At 42.7% G+C, this 15,155-nt stretch overlaps 1 protein-coding gene across 2 annotated transcripts; it reads left to right on the forward strand.

The window, feature by feature from the left end:
- Positions 1 to 329: 329 nt before the first annotated feature.
- trim24 (tripartite motif containing 24) lies at positions 330 to 13,670 on the forward strand. 2 transcript variants are annotated; one of them, XM_008401115.2, is made up of 19 exons: positions 330 to 1,018; positions 1,850 to 1,968; positions 2,104 to 2,251; positions 3,036 to 3,168; positions 3,326 to 3,442; positions 4,089 to 4,203; positions 4,285 to 4,431; positions 5,174 to 5,288; positions 7,622 to 7,764; positions 7,846 to 8,091; positions 8,649 to 8,762; positions 8,841 to 8,991; positions 9,072 to 9,129; positions 9,209 to 9,329; positions 9,422 to 9,714; positions 10,466 to 10,577; positions 10,724 to 10,798; positions 11,346 to 11,501; positions 11,612 to 13,670. In XM_008401115.2, the coding sequence occupies exons 1-19, from the start codon at positions 772 to 774 to the stop codon at positions 12,128 to 12,130; spliced, it is 3,129 nt and encodes a 1,042-aa protein (XP_008399337.1). In that variant the 5' UTR covers positions 330 to 771; the 3' UTR covers positions 12,131 to 13,670. The 2 variants fall into 2 exon arrangements, with proteins under 2 accessions (XP_008399337.1, XP_008399338.1); XM_008401116.2 differs by having other exon boundaries at positions 7,873 to 8,091.
- The last annotated feature ends 1,485 nt before the right edge of the window (positions 13,671 to 15,155 follow it).

Below are 15,155 nucleotides of genomic sequence, written 5' to 3' on the forward strand. Positions count from 1 at the left end.
GTGGGAGGACACTGGAGTACCCGGAGAAAATCCATGCATGCACAGGGAGAACATGCAAACTCCATGCAGAAAGACCGGGCCGGGAATCGAATCGAACCCAGAACCTTCTTGCTGCAAGGCAACAGCTCTATCAACTGCGCCACTGTGCAGCCCTCATACCATAATTTATATTGATATTTCTTTATTATTATAACCTTTCTAAGCAAGTAATTATAAACTTCAAAGGAAATGTTTCAGACCACTCATGTGGTCCCTGCCCTTAAGAATCCATCGAACACCGGCTTTCATCGTTCACCTCGAAGAGCCGGTATATCAATCGGACTCGGCCACGAACGACACATCGCCAGTGTTTTGAGGAAAAAAAAGAAAGCACGGCGGCTAGTCGATATTTAATGGACGTGTGAGCCGAAAATATCTTGCGTCTAACCTATTTTCCGTACATATGGGACTACTGGATTATCTGTTTTGCAGGTTAAAAAAAGTAACCGCCACAAAGTGGAAATAGTGTTTTTGTCTAACGTTTATGCGTTTGAAGAAGCTACATTGCTAATTTAGCTTTACAAACGAGCTGCAATAAGCTAACTCATGTTGTTTCCTTTTTATTTTATGATTTACTATTTCAATTAATTCACTCAGGATTGAAAATGCCGCTATATGCAACGTTATCTTACTCTTAATCCAAATGAGTGAAACAAAAGGCTATCTTTTCGATGCTAGTCGAAGGGCTAGCTACATTGATTAACCGGCTGGAGTTATCGTGACGCGACAGAAATGGATGAAAGTGCTGATAACGACGACCTCGTCATCATCGTGGAGAACGAGGCTGAAAGTTTGCCCGCAGGGGAAGAGAAGGTGAAACAGTTGGGAGCCTTCGGGCTCATGGACACATGTCCCATCTGCAAGCTAAGTTTCCACAACAGGGAGCCCAAACTGCTGCCGTGTTTGCACTCCTTCTGCCGGAGGTGCCTGCCTCCCCCGTTGAGGAGCGCCGAGCCGAGGCGGGACCCGCACGGTCCAGGTGATAATATTCACTCATCCACAGAGACGGAGCTCAGTTTTATCACCGTTTAACTACGTGTTATGACAAGATATGTCCATCAATCTGCCTGTCTTCAATGCCAAAACAACAATACACACTATGTAATATCAATATTTCATTGAAAATCAAATTATTACTCGTACGGTTTTACCCCAAACTGCAGTAACAAATTGGATGTGATGGATAGAAAGTGGTGCATTAATGTAAAGTTGTAAAAATACGTTTTGAGTATGTGGAGGCTGATGATTTTGCCATTTCTGAATCATTGTAGGATCTCAGATCATACCGCCTCACTCTGACGTAGGGGTGAGCATTTATTGTATCGTTTATCATTCATCTTGGAAAATTTGTTTTGATTTATCTTGATGATAAATTGAGAGTTGATAAAAAACTAAATCGACAGTGTGATCCCAAATGCTGCTGTTTTCTACACTGATTTTTCTGGGAGAGCATCGATAAATATCAGTAAATCCAAAAACATGATAAATGCAGTTACTCTGTGCAGTTTATGGATATAAAAAACACTTTAAAAAAGTGGCATCCTGAAGAACCTCATCTTAAATGAGAATGTTTTTAAAGAACAGTATATGTGTTTGTGGTGCAGGGAATGCTGCTCCATTCAGTTACAGGCAAAAAAACACTGTAATAAATGTTATATATATAAATTATAATCTTTATCGTTATCACAATAGCACCAGAAAATATTGTGATAAAGTTCCAAGTCCACATCATTGTCTGACATACATATTTATAGTAGTATTGCTGGTTAAATAAACCCAATAACACAATAATATGTGCTTCCTACTATAGTTGGTTCCATTCGGTGTCCGGTGTGCGGACAGGAATGCTGGGAGGTCGACGTGTTGGACAACTTCTTTGTCAAGGACTCTGCCGAGGTGCCCAGCAGCACAGTGGAGAAAACCAGCCAGGTTCTGCCTCACAGCCCCCTCCCCAGCTCTTGTCTGAGCGGATCATCTCGTGAAAGAAATTGGTTGTAAATTCTGCGCCTTTCCCGCTCATCTTTTGTTTTCTTTTTTTTCTCTACGTCCCTCTGCTTCCACCAGGTGTGCATGAGCTGTGACGACAACACCGAGGCGACGGGCTACTGCGTGGAGTGCGTGGAGTTCCTGTGCTTGACATGCATCGAGGCGCACCAGAGGGTGAAGTTCACCCGAGACCACACCATACGCCAGAAGGAGGAGATGTCTCCAGGTGGGGCGCAGACGCATCGCATCGTTTGTGTCCTTCATCCTTCTTGAAGTTTGCTGTTTTTATGAAGGAATGCACTCTTGTTTTTTTTTTTTTCTTTTGACTGGTTAATGTCAATATGGAGCAACAGTTTGGAGACATAAGCAAAACAAGCAAGCACAGTATTCCTGTTTTTACATTTTGATATTGATTAGATTGCAATTACTTTCATTTTATGGTAAACTACTGTCCGGTCTTCTGGGTTTCAAACCAAGCGGTTCACAACTATTCAAATTGTGCATTTGAGTAGATCTGAAAGTGTAATATTTATCTGCTGGTAACAGACATTTTGTTTCTGTGTGTAGCTGATTGTAATTTATCCAAGTTTGATTAAATAGTTGCTGCTTTTCTTCTCTCCAATATTTATCATTCTGTTGATTGTTCTGACAATTAATCGGATAAAATAAATTGGCACATTCTGCAGTTTTTTTTATTAAAGCTTAAGAAATGCATAAAACGTGCAAAATAAACAAATAATTCAATTCCCTTTTTAAAGAACAAAAGTTGACCTACATGATGGTAAAAATTTTATTGCCAAAAATGCAAAAAACACAGCTTTCTTTTAGGACTCATCTACTTCCAATAAGATATGAAAAACTCAGCCTTTTCTTCCTGACTTACTCTCACTACTGATGTGTCGATTATTATTGTTTTGATTAACAGATTAGTAATTGGATAGAAGAAAGAAATGTAAATCTTCAGGCTTCATGTTTCTAATGAACGAATCCTCCTGTGCTCTCCTGTGCAGAGGCTCTGGGCGTTTCCACGCAGAAGCCCGTCTTCTGCGACGTCCACAAGCAGGAGCCGCTGAAGCTGTTCTGCGAGACGTGCGACCGGCTCACGTGTCGAGACTGCCAGCTCCTCAAACACAAGGACCACAAGTAACATTGCGTTCCTGCTGATGATTTAGCACGTGGGATGCGGCGATATATACGCACCGAACCGCACAGGACAAATCATGACAGATATTTAAAAAAAAGAGAAAGTCCTCTTGTCTTATCTTTTGCAGTCATGCTGTTGTTTTCTTTTTGTGTCTAGCTACCAGTTCTTGGAGGATGCGTACAGGAACCATAAGCAGTATCTGGAAACCATGACGCTGCAGTTGCAAGAAAAGAGAAAAGCCATTGAAGAAGTGTCGAGCTGTATCAACTCCGGGTAAAGTTCTGCAACACGGCTGGTTTCAAACGCATCTTTAAAAGGATTCATTTCACTGTGCTTTGGTTACAAAATGTTCGTAATATTGTTGCTACAGCTGGAATTTGTTTGACTTGAATTTAATCCCCATCAGCAGTTAGACATCACCTCTAGCAGCAAATATAGGTTTTTCACAAAGTTCTAAATTATTTTTTATTTTTTTAATAACCAAACTATGCAAGATAAGTTTAATTTTTAGACTGAATTCTGCTTTTAAAGATTGCTGAGGTCCAAAAAGTTCAGAAAAGGAAGATGTGAGAGAAAGAGGAAGCTGTTCACAACTGATAGGTTTTTGTAAAATGCATATTAAACGTAGAAGTAACTCATACAGAACTACTGAGCCAAAAGCCGAAGAAAAATAGGCTCCAATTTTCTCACAAATGTATGAATTAGCCAAATGTCGCTTTATGACAACAGTCATAAATATTCATGTAGACTTACTGATGTTCATGGCAGGTGTTTATGAAAGTGTCATGTCGGTCTTATTCACCCCCCTTCAAATAAAGTGTTACCTAAACAGCTGACAGTTTTAGTCCTAATTAAATAATCACGAGGAGTCACTTTGGATTCACAACGCCAAATTCCCTCTCCGTCTCAACTTCCGCAGACTGCAGCAAGTGGAGGAAAACCGGAAAGCTGTGACGAACGAAATAAAGAAGTCCATCTGTAACCTGATCATGGAGATCAACAGGAAGGGAAAGATCCTGATAAACCAGCTCGAGGTGTGTTTGCGCTTCCATTTTGAGCCGCTTCCACCAGACGTCCTCTGGTGACGTTTCAGTGAACGCCGCTCTCGCCCTCAGGCGCTGACTAAGGACCACGATTTGGCTCTGAAGAAGCAGCAGGACGACATCAACGCCCTGACGAGGCAGCTGGATCACGTGATCAGCTTCACCAAGTGGGCGACGGCGAGTCACAGCGGAACGGCTCTGCTGTACTGCAAGAGACTGGTATTGTTTCTGTTAGGGCTGCGAGTAATGATTATTTTAGGCATCGATTATTTCTTTTTTTCAATTAATTTGATCAAACGAAAACAAATAATTCAATTTCTTTTTAAAATCATAAATAACTTCCTAAAATGTAATAGCTTCATTCCTTTAATGAACGCATGATCATTTGTAGCAAAGGATACAAATACTTTTCTTCTGACATCAACATGTGAAAAGCTCAACCATTTCAGCTTAAGACAATATCATTACAGTTCAAGGCTGATCCGGTGATTTTTTTAAAATTAATAACTGGATAGGAAAAGCTGCTTAACAGGCTATATTAATTATTTTACAGATTTTGAACTAGGTGAAGCTAAAACTATGCCCATTGAGGCAGATGTAGAGGGGAAAAAATGTGTTTCCATCTTAAATGCAATTATTTGTACAGTTTTGGCTGAATGACTGTTGTGAGTGTGTTGTTCTTTCAGTGTTTTTTCAGATTCTGTATACTGTTACGATTAATGAGTTGCTAAATTAGTTTTAACCTGGAACATTCATTTAGTGGTATGGAATGAGATAAATCACCCTGAATTTAGATGTTTAGGTTTTTTTGGGGGTTTTTTTTGACTGGTTGAACACTGATTGGATTGTGCTGGACCTTTGGGTTGTTTTAGATGCTTGTTCAGCGTTGTGGGCTGCAGCTGAAAACTCTCCGTCATGTCTGATCTCAAGGCTTTAACATCCCCGTTTCTCTGCCTCTCAGATCCTCTACCAGATCCACTACCTGATGAGAACGAGCTACAACCCGTCCATCGTCCCGCAGAGCTCGGTTCGCTTCCAGTGCCGGTCGGGCTTCTGGGCCTCAAACGTAGACCTCGGTACGTCTGTTTGGGGTTTTTTTTTTGTTTGGTTTTTTTTCTGTCTTAGTAGCAGAGGCTTAAAGTTACAAAAAACAAAACAGGAATGTAAGTTTACATATCATCACATCCAGTTCTTTGTGAGGTCAATTCACGTTTTTATCGGGGGGGTTTTCTCATGGATGCATCGAGATCTAGTTTACAAGGCATTTTGTTCTTTTATCTATGTGTGTCAGAGTGTGTTAATCTCATCTGACCTACATGATGGTTGTTGTTTTTTTTGTGTTACTGTTTTTCAGCTACTCTCTTTTTTTTATTATTTCTGAGCTTTTGGGAGCCAAACGGATTTAAAGGAAAACGCATCACAGAAGTTGTTCTGAATTATGTAGCAATTTTTAAACTGGATTAAGATAATTTTCATCACACATCTCACTCTTCAGTTGTGTGTTTTTTATATACACTGCTCAAACAAATAAAGGGAACACTCAAATAACACATCCTAGATCTGAATGAATGAAATATTCTCATTGAATACTTTGTTCTGTACAAAGTTGAATGTGCTGACAACAAAATCACACAAAAATAATCAATGGAAATCAAATTTATTAACCAATGGAGGCCTGGATTTGGAGCCACACACAAAATTAAAGTGAAAAAACACACTACAGGCTGATCCAACTTGTATGTACTTGTAATGTAATGTCCTTGAAACAAGTCAAAATGAGGCTGAGTATTGTGTGTGGCCTCCACGTGCCTGTATGACCTCCCTACAACGCCTGGGCATGCTCCTGATGAGGTGGCGGATGGTCTCCTGAGGGATCTCCTCCCAGACCTGGACTAAAGCATCCGCCAACTCCTGGACAGTCTGTGGTGCAACGCGACGTTGGTGGATGGAGCGAGACATGATGTCCCAGATGTGCTCAATCGGATTCAGGCCTGGGGAACGGGCGGGTCAGTCCATAGCTTCAATGCCTTCWTCTTGCAGGAACTGCTGACACACTCCAGCCACATGAGGTCTAGCATTGTCCTGCATTAGGAGGAACCGTGGCCAACCACACCAGCATATGGTCTCACAAGGGGTCTGAGGATCTCATCTCGGTACCTAATGGCAGTCAGGCTACCTCTGGTGAGCACATGGAGGGCTGTGCGGCCCTCCAAAGAAATGCCACCCCACACCATTACTGACCCACTGCCAAACCGGTCATGCTGAAGGATGTTGCAGGCAGCAGACCGCTCTCCACGGCGTCTCCAGACTCCGTCTCGTCCGTCACATGTGCTCAGTGTGAACCTGCTTTCATCTGTGAAGAGCACAAGGCGCCAGTGGCGAATTTGCCAATCCTGGTGTTCTCTGGCAAATGCCAAGCGTCCTGCACGTTAGGCTGTGAGCACAACCCCCATCTGTGGACGTCGGGCCCTCATACCATCCTCATGGAGTCGGTTTCTAACCGTTTGTGCAGACACATGCATATTTGTGACCTGCTGGAGGTCATTTTGCAGGGCTCTGGCAGTGCTCCTCATGTTCCTTCTTGCACAAAGGCGGAGGTAGCGGTCCTGCTGCTGGGTTGTTGCCCTCCTACGGCCTCCTCCACGTCTCCTGGTGTACTGGCCTGTCTCCTGGTAGCGCCTCCAGCCTCTGGACACTACACTGACAGACACAGCAAACCTTCTTGCCACAGCTCGCATTGATGTGCCATCCTGGGTGAGCTGCACTACCTGAGCCACTTGTGTGGGTTGTAGAGTCCGTCTCATGCTGCCACGAGTGTGAAAGCACCACCAACATTCAAAACTGACCAAAACATCAGCCAGACAGCATAGGTGCTGAGAAGTGGTCTGTGGTCCCCACCTGCAGAACCACTCCTTTATTGAGTGTGTCTTGCTAATTGCCAATAATTTCCATCTGTTGTCTATTCCATTTGCACAACAGCAGGGGAAATTGATGGTCAATCAGTGTTGCTTCCTAAGTGGACAGTTTGATTTCACAGAAGTTTGATTTACTTGGAGTTATATTGTGTTGTTTTAGTGTTCCCTTTATTTTTTTGAGCAGTGTATATGTATATAAAAACAAAACTAAGTGTAAAAAAAATCTAAGTAAAATAAATAAAAAGTGCTTCTCCATTCATTTATCACACCTTTTTTATCTTTGAAGTGTTTTGTTCACATAATTATCCAAAGCCTAATAAAAGTGATTAATTATTTACACATTTACTTTTAGTATTAGAGAAGAGAAATATTCCTTCTTATGCACTTGGAGACGTTGCCATTCTGTTGGAAATAAAGAACCGAATGTGTGTTCTTCTGCAGCTGTTGTAGAAACATGTTGGTAATTTCTCCTCCTCGTCGTCGTTTCCTTGCAGGTTCGCTGGTGGTCGAGCGATGTCCAGGGAGGCCACCCATCCCCAACCATCAGCAGGGTCCCAGACCCGAGGCCCCGACCGGGGGTCTTTCCCTCGCAGCAGCACAGCAGCGACAGAGCACTCTAGCTCAGCTCCAAATGCAGGTAACATGAATTTTTTTAAACTCATTTTAAATGCTATATTTTCACTATAGGCTAACCTGTTGAATCACCACCCTGTCCAAGGTTGACAAGCTCTCCCACCATCCTCAGAGGCAGCCCCCTCCTAACCACTGGTCCTGGTATCAAAATGTCAGGCTCTCAGCTCCTCCAGGCCCCCCCCCACCTACCAGACCCATCCATGGGGGGTCTTCACCCTCCCAAGCTCCTCCCGGCTTGGTGCAGCCTGGACGCAGGTTCGGGAACAGCCATCCAAACCCCAGGAGCCCTCCGGCGTCCATGATTCAGAGCCCAGGCTACGGAGCGTCACAGGTAATTTTGGTGGATGTACATTTGTACAGTTTCTCCCGAAATTATTCATGCCCCTTGAAGAAGTTTTCAAATTTGTCAAAGTGAAAACAAGCAGCTTTTAAAAGGTGATGCATGATTGTGGAGCAGAAGGGAAGTGATACGTTGGTTTCAAAGTTGTTTGACGAGTAAAAAAAAAAATCTGATAAGTGGCAACTTTTAGTTCTTACGATAGGAAATGTATCATAAGTACAGTACTTCACTCAACAGTCGAATGTTGAATGAAGTACATTTTGTGTCATTTCCTTATCTTGTCTATTTCTTTTCTCCAAAGTAAAAATGACACATTTAGCAGCCCATATAAACTATGACATAGTGTTGATTATAGTGTCAGTATCAGAAGGTGAACTACTTAAAGTGATCATGTGATTCCTTTAAAATGTCTCATTTCTGAATTTGTAAATGAGTCGGTGTTTGTTTTTCAACCTCTTTCTAACTTAATAAGGTATTAAAAAAAGGAGTCGTATCATATCGGAGGACAAACTTTTTAAAAAAAAAATTTTATTGTGCGTTTCTTCTAGTCTCTACGAGAACTAATCCACAGCAACACGTTCCCCCCTAAACCCATCGACATATCGCAGGGCGCTCCCCGCTTCCCGCAGCCTCTGTCTGCTCCCCAGGTCGCTCTGCACCAGGTTGGTAACAGGAACATCTGACGTGAACGTGAAAAGTATTAATTCAGGCTTTAATAAAATAAAATATTTGTCCCTCAGAGATGCATGCCGGAGTCGTCCCTCCTAAAGAGGAGCGAAGCAGGTCTGCCCGTCCCCACCGTCAGCATCTCCATCCCCAAACCTACCATGGGTTTGGGTCTGGCAGCTGGAAGCTCAGAAAAAAGCAGCAGCTCGTTTGGTCATGTGACAGGTCTGTGCTTTTGTTTGCCAACTTTTTCTCAAGTTATTTATTTTTTATGTGACATCCAATTGTTTAAACGCTGCTATCAGGTCACGGAGGGCAGAACTCGCCGCTGGCGAAGCCGTCCTCTTCTGACAGAACAGCTGGGTAAGAAAGTGCTGGACTCATCGGGAGTTTTCTGCGCAGAACTCACAATCTTAGTACATCTTTAATTTTCACTCTGAAGGTCGATGTCCTGGAGGTCAGCGCCTCCATCGGCCCCCGCGCCGAAGCGGAGGAGGAGAATGTCTCCGGGGCCCGTAATCGTCATCAAGGACGAACCCGAGGACGAGGACGAAGTTCGTTTTGTAAGCGGAGCCGTCCAGTTCTTTCAAATCCAGACGTAATCCCACCACCAGCCGTGCTGATGACGTATTATTTTTGTTGTTGCCGTCCACAGGTGCAATCCAGCGGCGGGTCGAGCCTCCCGGACAGCAGCACCGGCGCTCAGTCGAAGCCCCGGCCGCCGCCAAAGGGACTGGTGGCGTCCACGGCCCTGGCGTCCACCTCCGTCGACCAGTGCAATCAGACCCAGTTGCAGCCCGACCCAGAAAAGAAGCCGGAGCCAGAGGACGACCCCAACGAGGACTGGTGCGCCGTGTGTCAGAACGGCGGGGAGCTGCTCTGCTGCGACAAGTGCCCCAAAGTTTTCCACCTCTCCTGCCACATTCCGGCTCTGAACGAGTCGCCGAGGTGAGACACGGATCGGCTTTTATAAAAATCTAACTTTTGTATGAACCCTCACCTTTAGCTATGTCTCGATCAAAAACGTCAGCAATCTGACCAACAATTGGCATATGGTTTAGAAAAGTTTTTGCTTATAAAAATTTGAAAAGTGCTGCTTTTTTTTTCCTATTCAACCCCACTGAGATAGTTTAAGGGTAAATCTGTACCAGATTTGTATATTTTGTAGACACTCAAAAGTTTCTTTGTTAAATGGGAGAGCATCAGTAGCTGCGTTTCCATTACAAATGGGCACAAATGTCAAAAAGCGCAATTTCGCAATAGGGGCGTTTCCATTAAATAAGAAATGCAATTAAAATCACACGTGAATATATTCAATGAGTCATCGAAAAACAAGCTGCAGCATCATCATCCAACTACTTTGTGTCGTCTTCTTTGTGGTTTCCTCCAGTAGAGACATCTGGTTGTTGCTAGCGTCACTTGTGTGATACAAAAATACATTAATTGCAATACATCAGAAAAAAACGTCTCATGTTAGCATAAAAACTTTAGCATTTTGCAAAAAGGTGGGGGTGTCTGGTTGTTTTTCTGCATTCATCCATCAACTGAAAACAATTGCAATTCCATTGAAACGTTAGTAAAAATGTTAGACAGCTGATGGAGTGTTAAAGTTTTTTTTGTGGTGAAAGACTCCTTGTCCCAACGTTTGCAGCACACTTTTTAGCATCTATGATCTTTCTGTGTCTTTCCCTCTCTTCAGCGGTGAGTGGTTTTGCTCGTTCTGCCGGGACACAGAGTCACCAGAGATGGAGTACGACTGCGACAGAGGCAGCGGGCCGGGCTCTGAACACTTCCCCTCTGTGGACAAAAGGGTATTTTTAAACCCTCTACTACTTCCATTTTCACCCTATTTTAACACTGGTGCTCACTTCTTCCTATCAACACATTAATGAAGAATATTCTCTTTTAGGATAAATAAAGGAGTGTCTCATGACTGTGATGTTTTTCTTGATTCCAGAAATGCGAGCGGCTGCTGCTACGCTTGTTCAGTAATGACTTCAGCACAGACTTCCAGCACCCTGCGTCTCCATCGGTAACCCTACGCTATCTAACCAACCATCTTTCTGTCTGTTCATGTCATTTTTTTCTATTTGCTACATCAGGTCTTATTTATCATGTTAGTTATATTTATGTTTGGGTGAATTTCATTCGTCCAACCAATCAACTCTCCATCCTTCCAGTCAACCCTTCATTTATCCATTAGTTCATCCATCCAACCCTTCATCTGTCCGTCCATCTAACCAACTATCTAACCATTCATCCCACCATTTGTTCATCCATCTGTCCATCAGTGTCCATCTACATAACCCAGTCATCCATCCCTTCATTTGCCGGGGCATCTGCTCTTCCGTCCAGAACTTTCTATCATCTTTCAGCCCAGTCGATTGATCACTTCAATCGTCCTTCTGTCTTGTTCTATTCTTTTTTTTTTTTTTTTTTTTGCTATATTCAAAATCCATAGTGACTCGTTGTACTTGTACTAAAAGTAAAAGTGCTGGATTACGCCACATGGCGGAGAAATCATGAGGAGACTTGACCAAAAACAAGTGCAGCAGACCTGAGATGTGCTGATTTTGTAGGAAACTCGGCGGTACAAGGAGCTAATAAAGACACCGATGGATTTGACGATGGTGAAGAAAAAACTGCAGTCGAAGGAGGACGAGTGCTACGGAAACCCGGAGGAGTTTGTTTCTGACGTCAGGCTCATATTTTTCAACTGTGCCAAGTACTACAAGGTGGGCTTCCCTTCCAGTCCTCTGTTGCAAAAAATTTAATGTTACTTCCGTTCTCGTTTTTTTTTTTTTTTCTTCCTTCAACCTTAAAGTTGCCCTCTACCTTTTCCAAGGCGACATCTGAGATTGGGAGTGCCGGGTTGTACCTGGAGGATTACTTCGAGGAGCAGCTGAAGCTCGCCTACCCGGACAAGGTCTTCCCCGGGGGGAGAGAGGAGCAGATGATCCCTCCTTTAGAGGACGAGATCGAAGAAGAGGAGGAGCAGCCGATGGAGCAAAGCGCCGCCGCAGCGGAGGACAAGAAACCACAAAGCCCTGCAGGAGACGGAGACGGCGGAATGGTTCCTAAGGAAGAGCCGATGGCTCCTGCAGAGAGTGAGAACCTGGAGGAAAGCAGCGAAATGACTCAAAAAGAGACGGAGGAAGCGACTGCAGACGTAGAGGGAGGCGTTCCTCCTGCAGAAGAGGCGAAGCCAGATGAGAGCGTCGACGGTAAGCAGGCGGAAAGCTGCCCAGCTTCTGACACGGAAGCTAAAGATGGCGGCGAGGACGAGAAGGCTCAGCTGCCTACGGATGACGCTGAGGACACACCGGACACTTCGGAGAATCCAGCCTCGGAGCAACAGGGATAGACAGACCCCCGAGATTCCAGGGGGATAGATCAGAGACCAGAAAAGTCTTCCAGAGTCGTGGCCGTGGCGTCGGCCGCCATTAGATGCAATTAGATCTTTTTTTATAACTCCAAGCAGAGTTATAAAGTTTGAAGCAGAGTCGCTGCCGCCGCTGCTGCGTGAGACGGACTCTTAACGGCGGTTTATGCTGCTGGTGCACAACAGAGAGTAAACAAGCTCTTTGTTTCTTTCTCATCTACGACGACTGTGAAAAGCCACACACACGTGAGCTTCTCTGTGGATCGTGTTTAAGTTATGAATTACTGTAAATGCGTCTTAATAATGAAAGCACAGTTTCTGAAGTAGGAAAAAAACGCCAAATTTGGACTTTCAATGCATGAAATATGCTCTTGATATCAATAACCCATGCATTCTAGCCATTTTGGTTCAAGATTAACTCATCTGCGGTAGTATTTTATTTTTATTTATAGTATTAAAACACAAGTATAGGATGGCTAAATACTGTAGATTTTTTGTACAATGTGGCCTATGTACAATATACATATATATAAACACAAATGGCAACGTTTGTTGCCATTTGTGTTTACCAGCAACGTTTGTTACTGGTGAAGAGCTAAACAGGCGCTTTCATTGGAGGAGCATAATCTCTCTTTATGAATGTTTTTTTTAGAACAATTCAAACTTTATCTAAGTGCGTCAATGACTGGGAAGAAACCCTTCAAGAAGAAATGAATTGATTCAGTTTTTTTTTTTTTTTTTTTTATTAAGAAGATGAAAATGACATTGGTTACATTTATATTAAATAATTATTGGGTCTCTTTTGATGTTGTTATATAAGAAAATTACCTTATCGCTGAACAAAATTGGGGAAAAAAAGCTGATTGGTTGTTTCCCTTCACTCTGTGCTGCTAGTTTCCCAAACTTGCCGCAATCCTAGATGTTATTTACTCGACTGTTATCTGTTGTCGCTCCCAACTTAAAGAGATCTGATATTCAATGCCTCAGTCACAATCAGCTTTCCGACCTTTGACCTTGATTGCTTCATTTTGATTAGATGGAGAGAAGTGCTCACCTCCAGCAAAATCATGTATGAAAGCGGAGTCGTTTAGAAAGCAAAGGTTTACATGGCCACCTTATTGCTAAAGGTCGCTACGTAATGCCATTAATCTACAACAAAATCAGTGTTGAGCATAAGAAGACTTCCTGAGTTTATAATATTTGTAATAAAACCAGATTACATGACACAACTGACTTTTGCATCACAAATTCATATGTACCATCTTCATTTTTGCCTCAGTTTCTAAATATGTTCAGTGTCTGAGCAGATAATCCAGGGCACAGAACTAGCAATAGCAAATAATGATGTTAATAATTTGATAGTGAATTATTTTTGCTATCAAAATTTGGCGTTTGTTCATTTCCCTTTAACATTTATTTTTCGGATGATGTCACTTGACGACAAACTGCAGCAACCTTTATACTGCAAAGAGACATTTCTGCACTTGCTCCTATCGAAATAAAGCCTACATACAACTGAAAATCAAAGTTTTGTATTTGCAATATTTTGTATGGGTTTAAAAGAACAATAATTATGAAGAGATGTGGAATATGTTGCGGGAATGGAGCATTACACATTTATAGCAAAAGAGGTAAACGAAGCTTTTTTTTTTAATTTACCTGTTCACAAGGAAATGATGACGGTATTGTGTTGTTGGTGAAATCTGTGTAAAAATACATAGAAAACACCATTAGCAATTTCATTACATGTTTTAAAATACGTTATCGTTCCGACACACAGGGGCGGATCTACTGGGGTGGCAGTTGCCACCCCAAATGAGAGCCTTGCCACTCCTGTTGCCACCCCAAATACTTATGGGAAATCGGACATTAAGCGCACTAATCTCTTTTTTCCGACAACATTGAATGCAACACAACGTAACCTGACACCTACTGCTGAGTGGCGGGAAGTGCGAGAGAAGGACAGCGCGAGGCAGCAGCATTGATGGATATATTACTGGACTGGACATTACCTGACTTATCGTGCGCCACACATGCACCATTGGTGTCCATTGAGTCAACATTATGGGTGGTCAGAAAATACCACAGTCACACAACGAATCTGAAAAATGGACGCAATATTTAGCGTTTAATTCAACCCTATGAATTGGATGACAAGGGCTTCAGATTTAACAGGTGAGCAAAAAGTTTTACCTTAAAGAAAACATTGAACAAGTGAGCAGTGGGTCAGTTATACTAGCCTAACTGTTGCTAACCTTCTATTGACTTTGATAACCTTAACATGTGCTGCGCAGTTCGGTGTGTTTTGGTTACGTTAGCACATCAGGTCACATCAGTAGAGCGGCTGTTTAAATCAGCTAATCAACCACCGCGGTAGTCGGGAGAAAACTTATTAATAATGACAATATAGACATCAAACCTGACGGAATAATGTAACAGACTGAATGTTATGTTTTGGTGTTTCTGCTTCTTTTTTGTGGGGGACATTTTTAGTTTTTTGGTGTTGATTCCCCTGATCGGTAATCTCTGCTCTGTCTGCTCGGTGAGCTGTTGTCTGCCGGTTGCCATGGCAACGGGTCCGCGTAAAGCCGACACACACACAGCGAGAAAAGCCAGAATAGAAGTGGTGTTTGGTTCTTCGCCTGTTTATCAGCTTTATTGTACCTTTATTGTGGCGCACCGTCTGCACCCGCTGCAATTCCTAAAAGTTCAACAAGCGACAAAAAACTGAACTAAACATCAAACTATGGCTCCTACAGCATATTAAAACAAAACGACTGACCAATATAAGATACATTTGATCCTTCTTGCATCTTGACAGAACTAACAGAAACAAAGTACAAATGATGGCGCTACAAATATTTTTGTGACAGATTTCTGCTCGTCCTGCATTGGGATAAAATGGTTTTCTGGACATAACTCAATGAATCACATAGTGACTAATAGGCACTGTCCAATCCAGTAATGCATATCAATAAGCAGGAGTATGAAAGACATAAAAATAATT

The sequence above is a fragment of the Poecilia reticulata genome, linkage group LG23 (assembly GCF_000633615.1).
Source record: "Poecilia reticulata strain Guanapo linkage group LG23, Guppy_female_1.0+MT, whole genome shotgun sequence".
Classification (NCBI taxonomy): domain Eukaryota; kingdom Metazoa; phylum Chordata; class Actinopteri; order Cyprinodontiformes; family Poeciliidae; genus Poecilia; species Poecilia reticulata.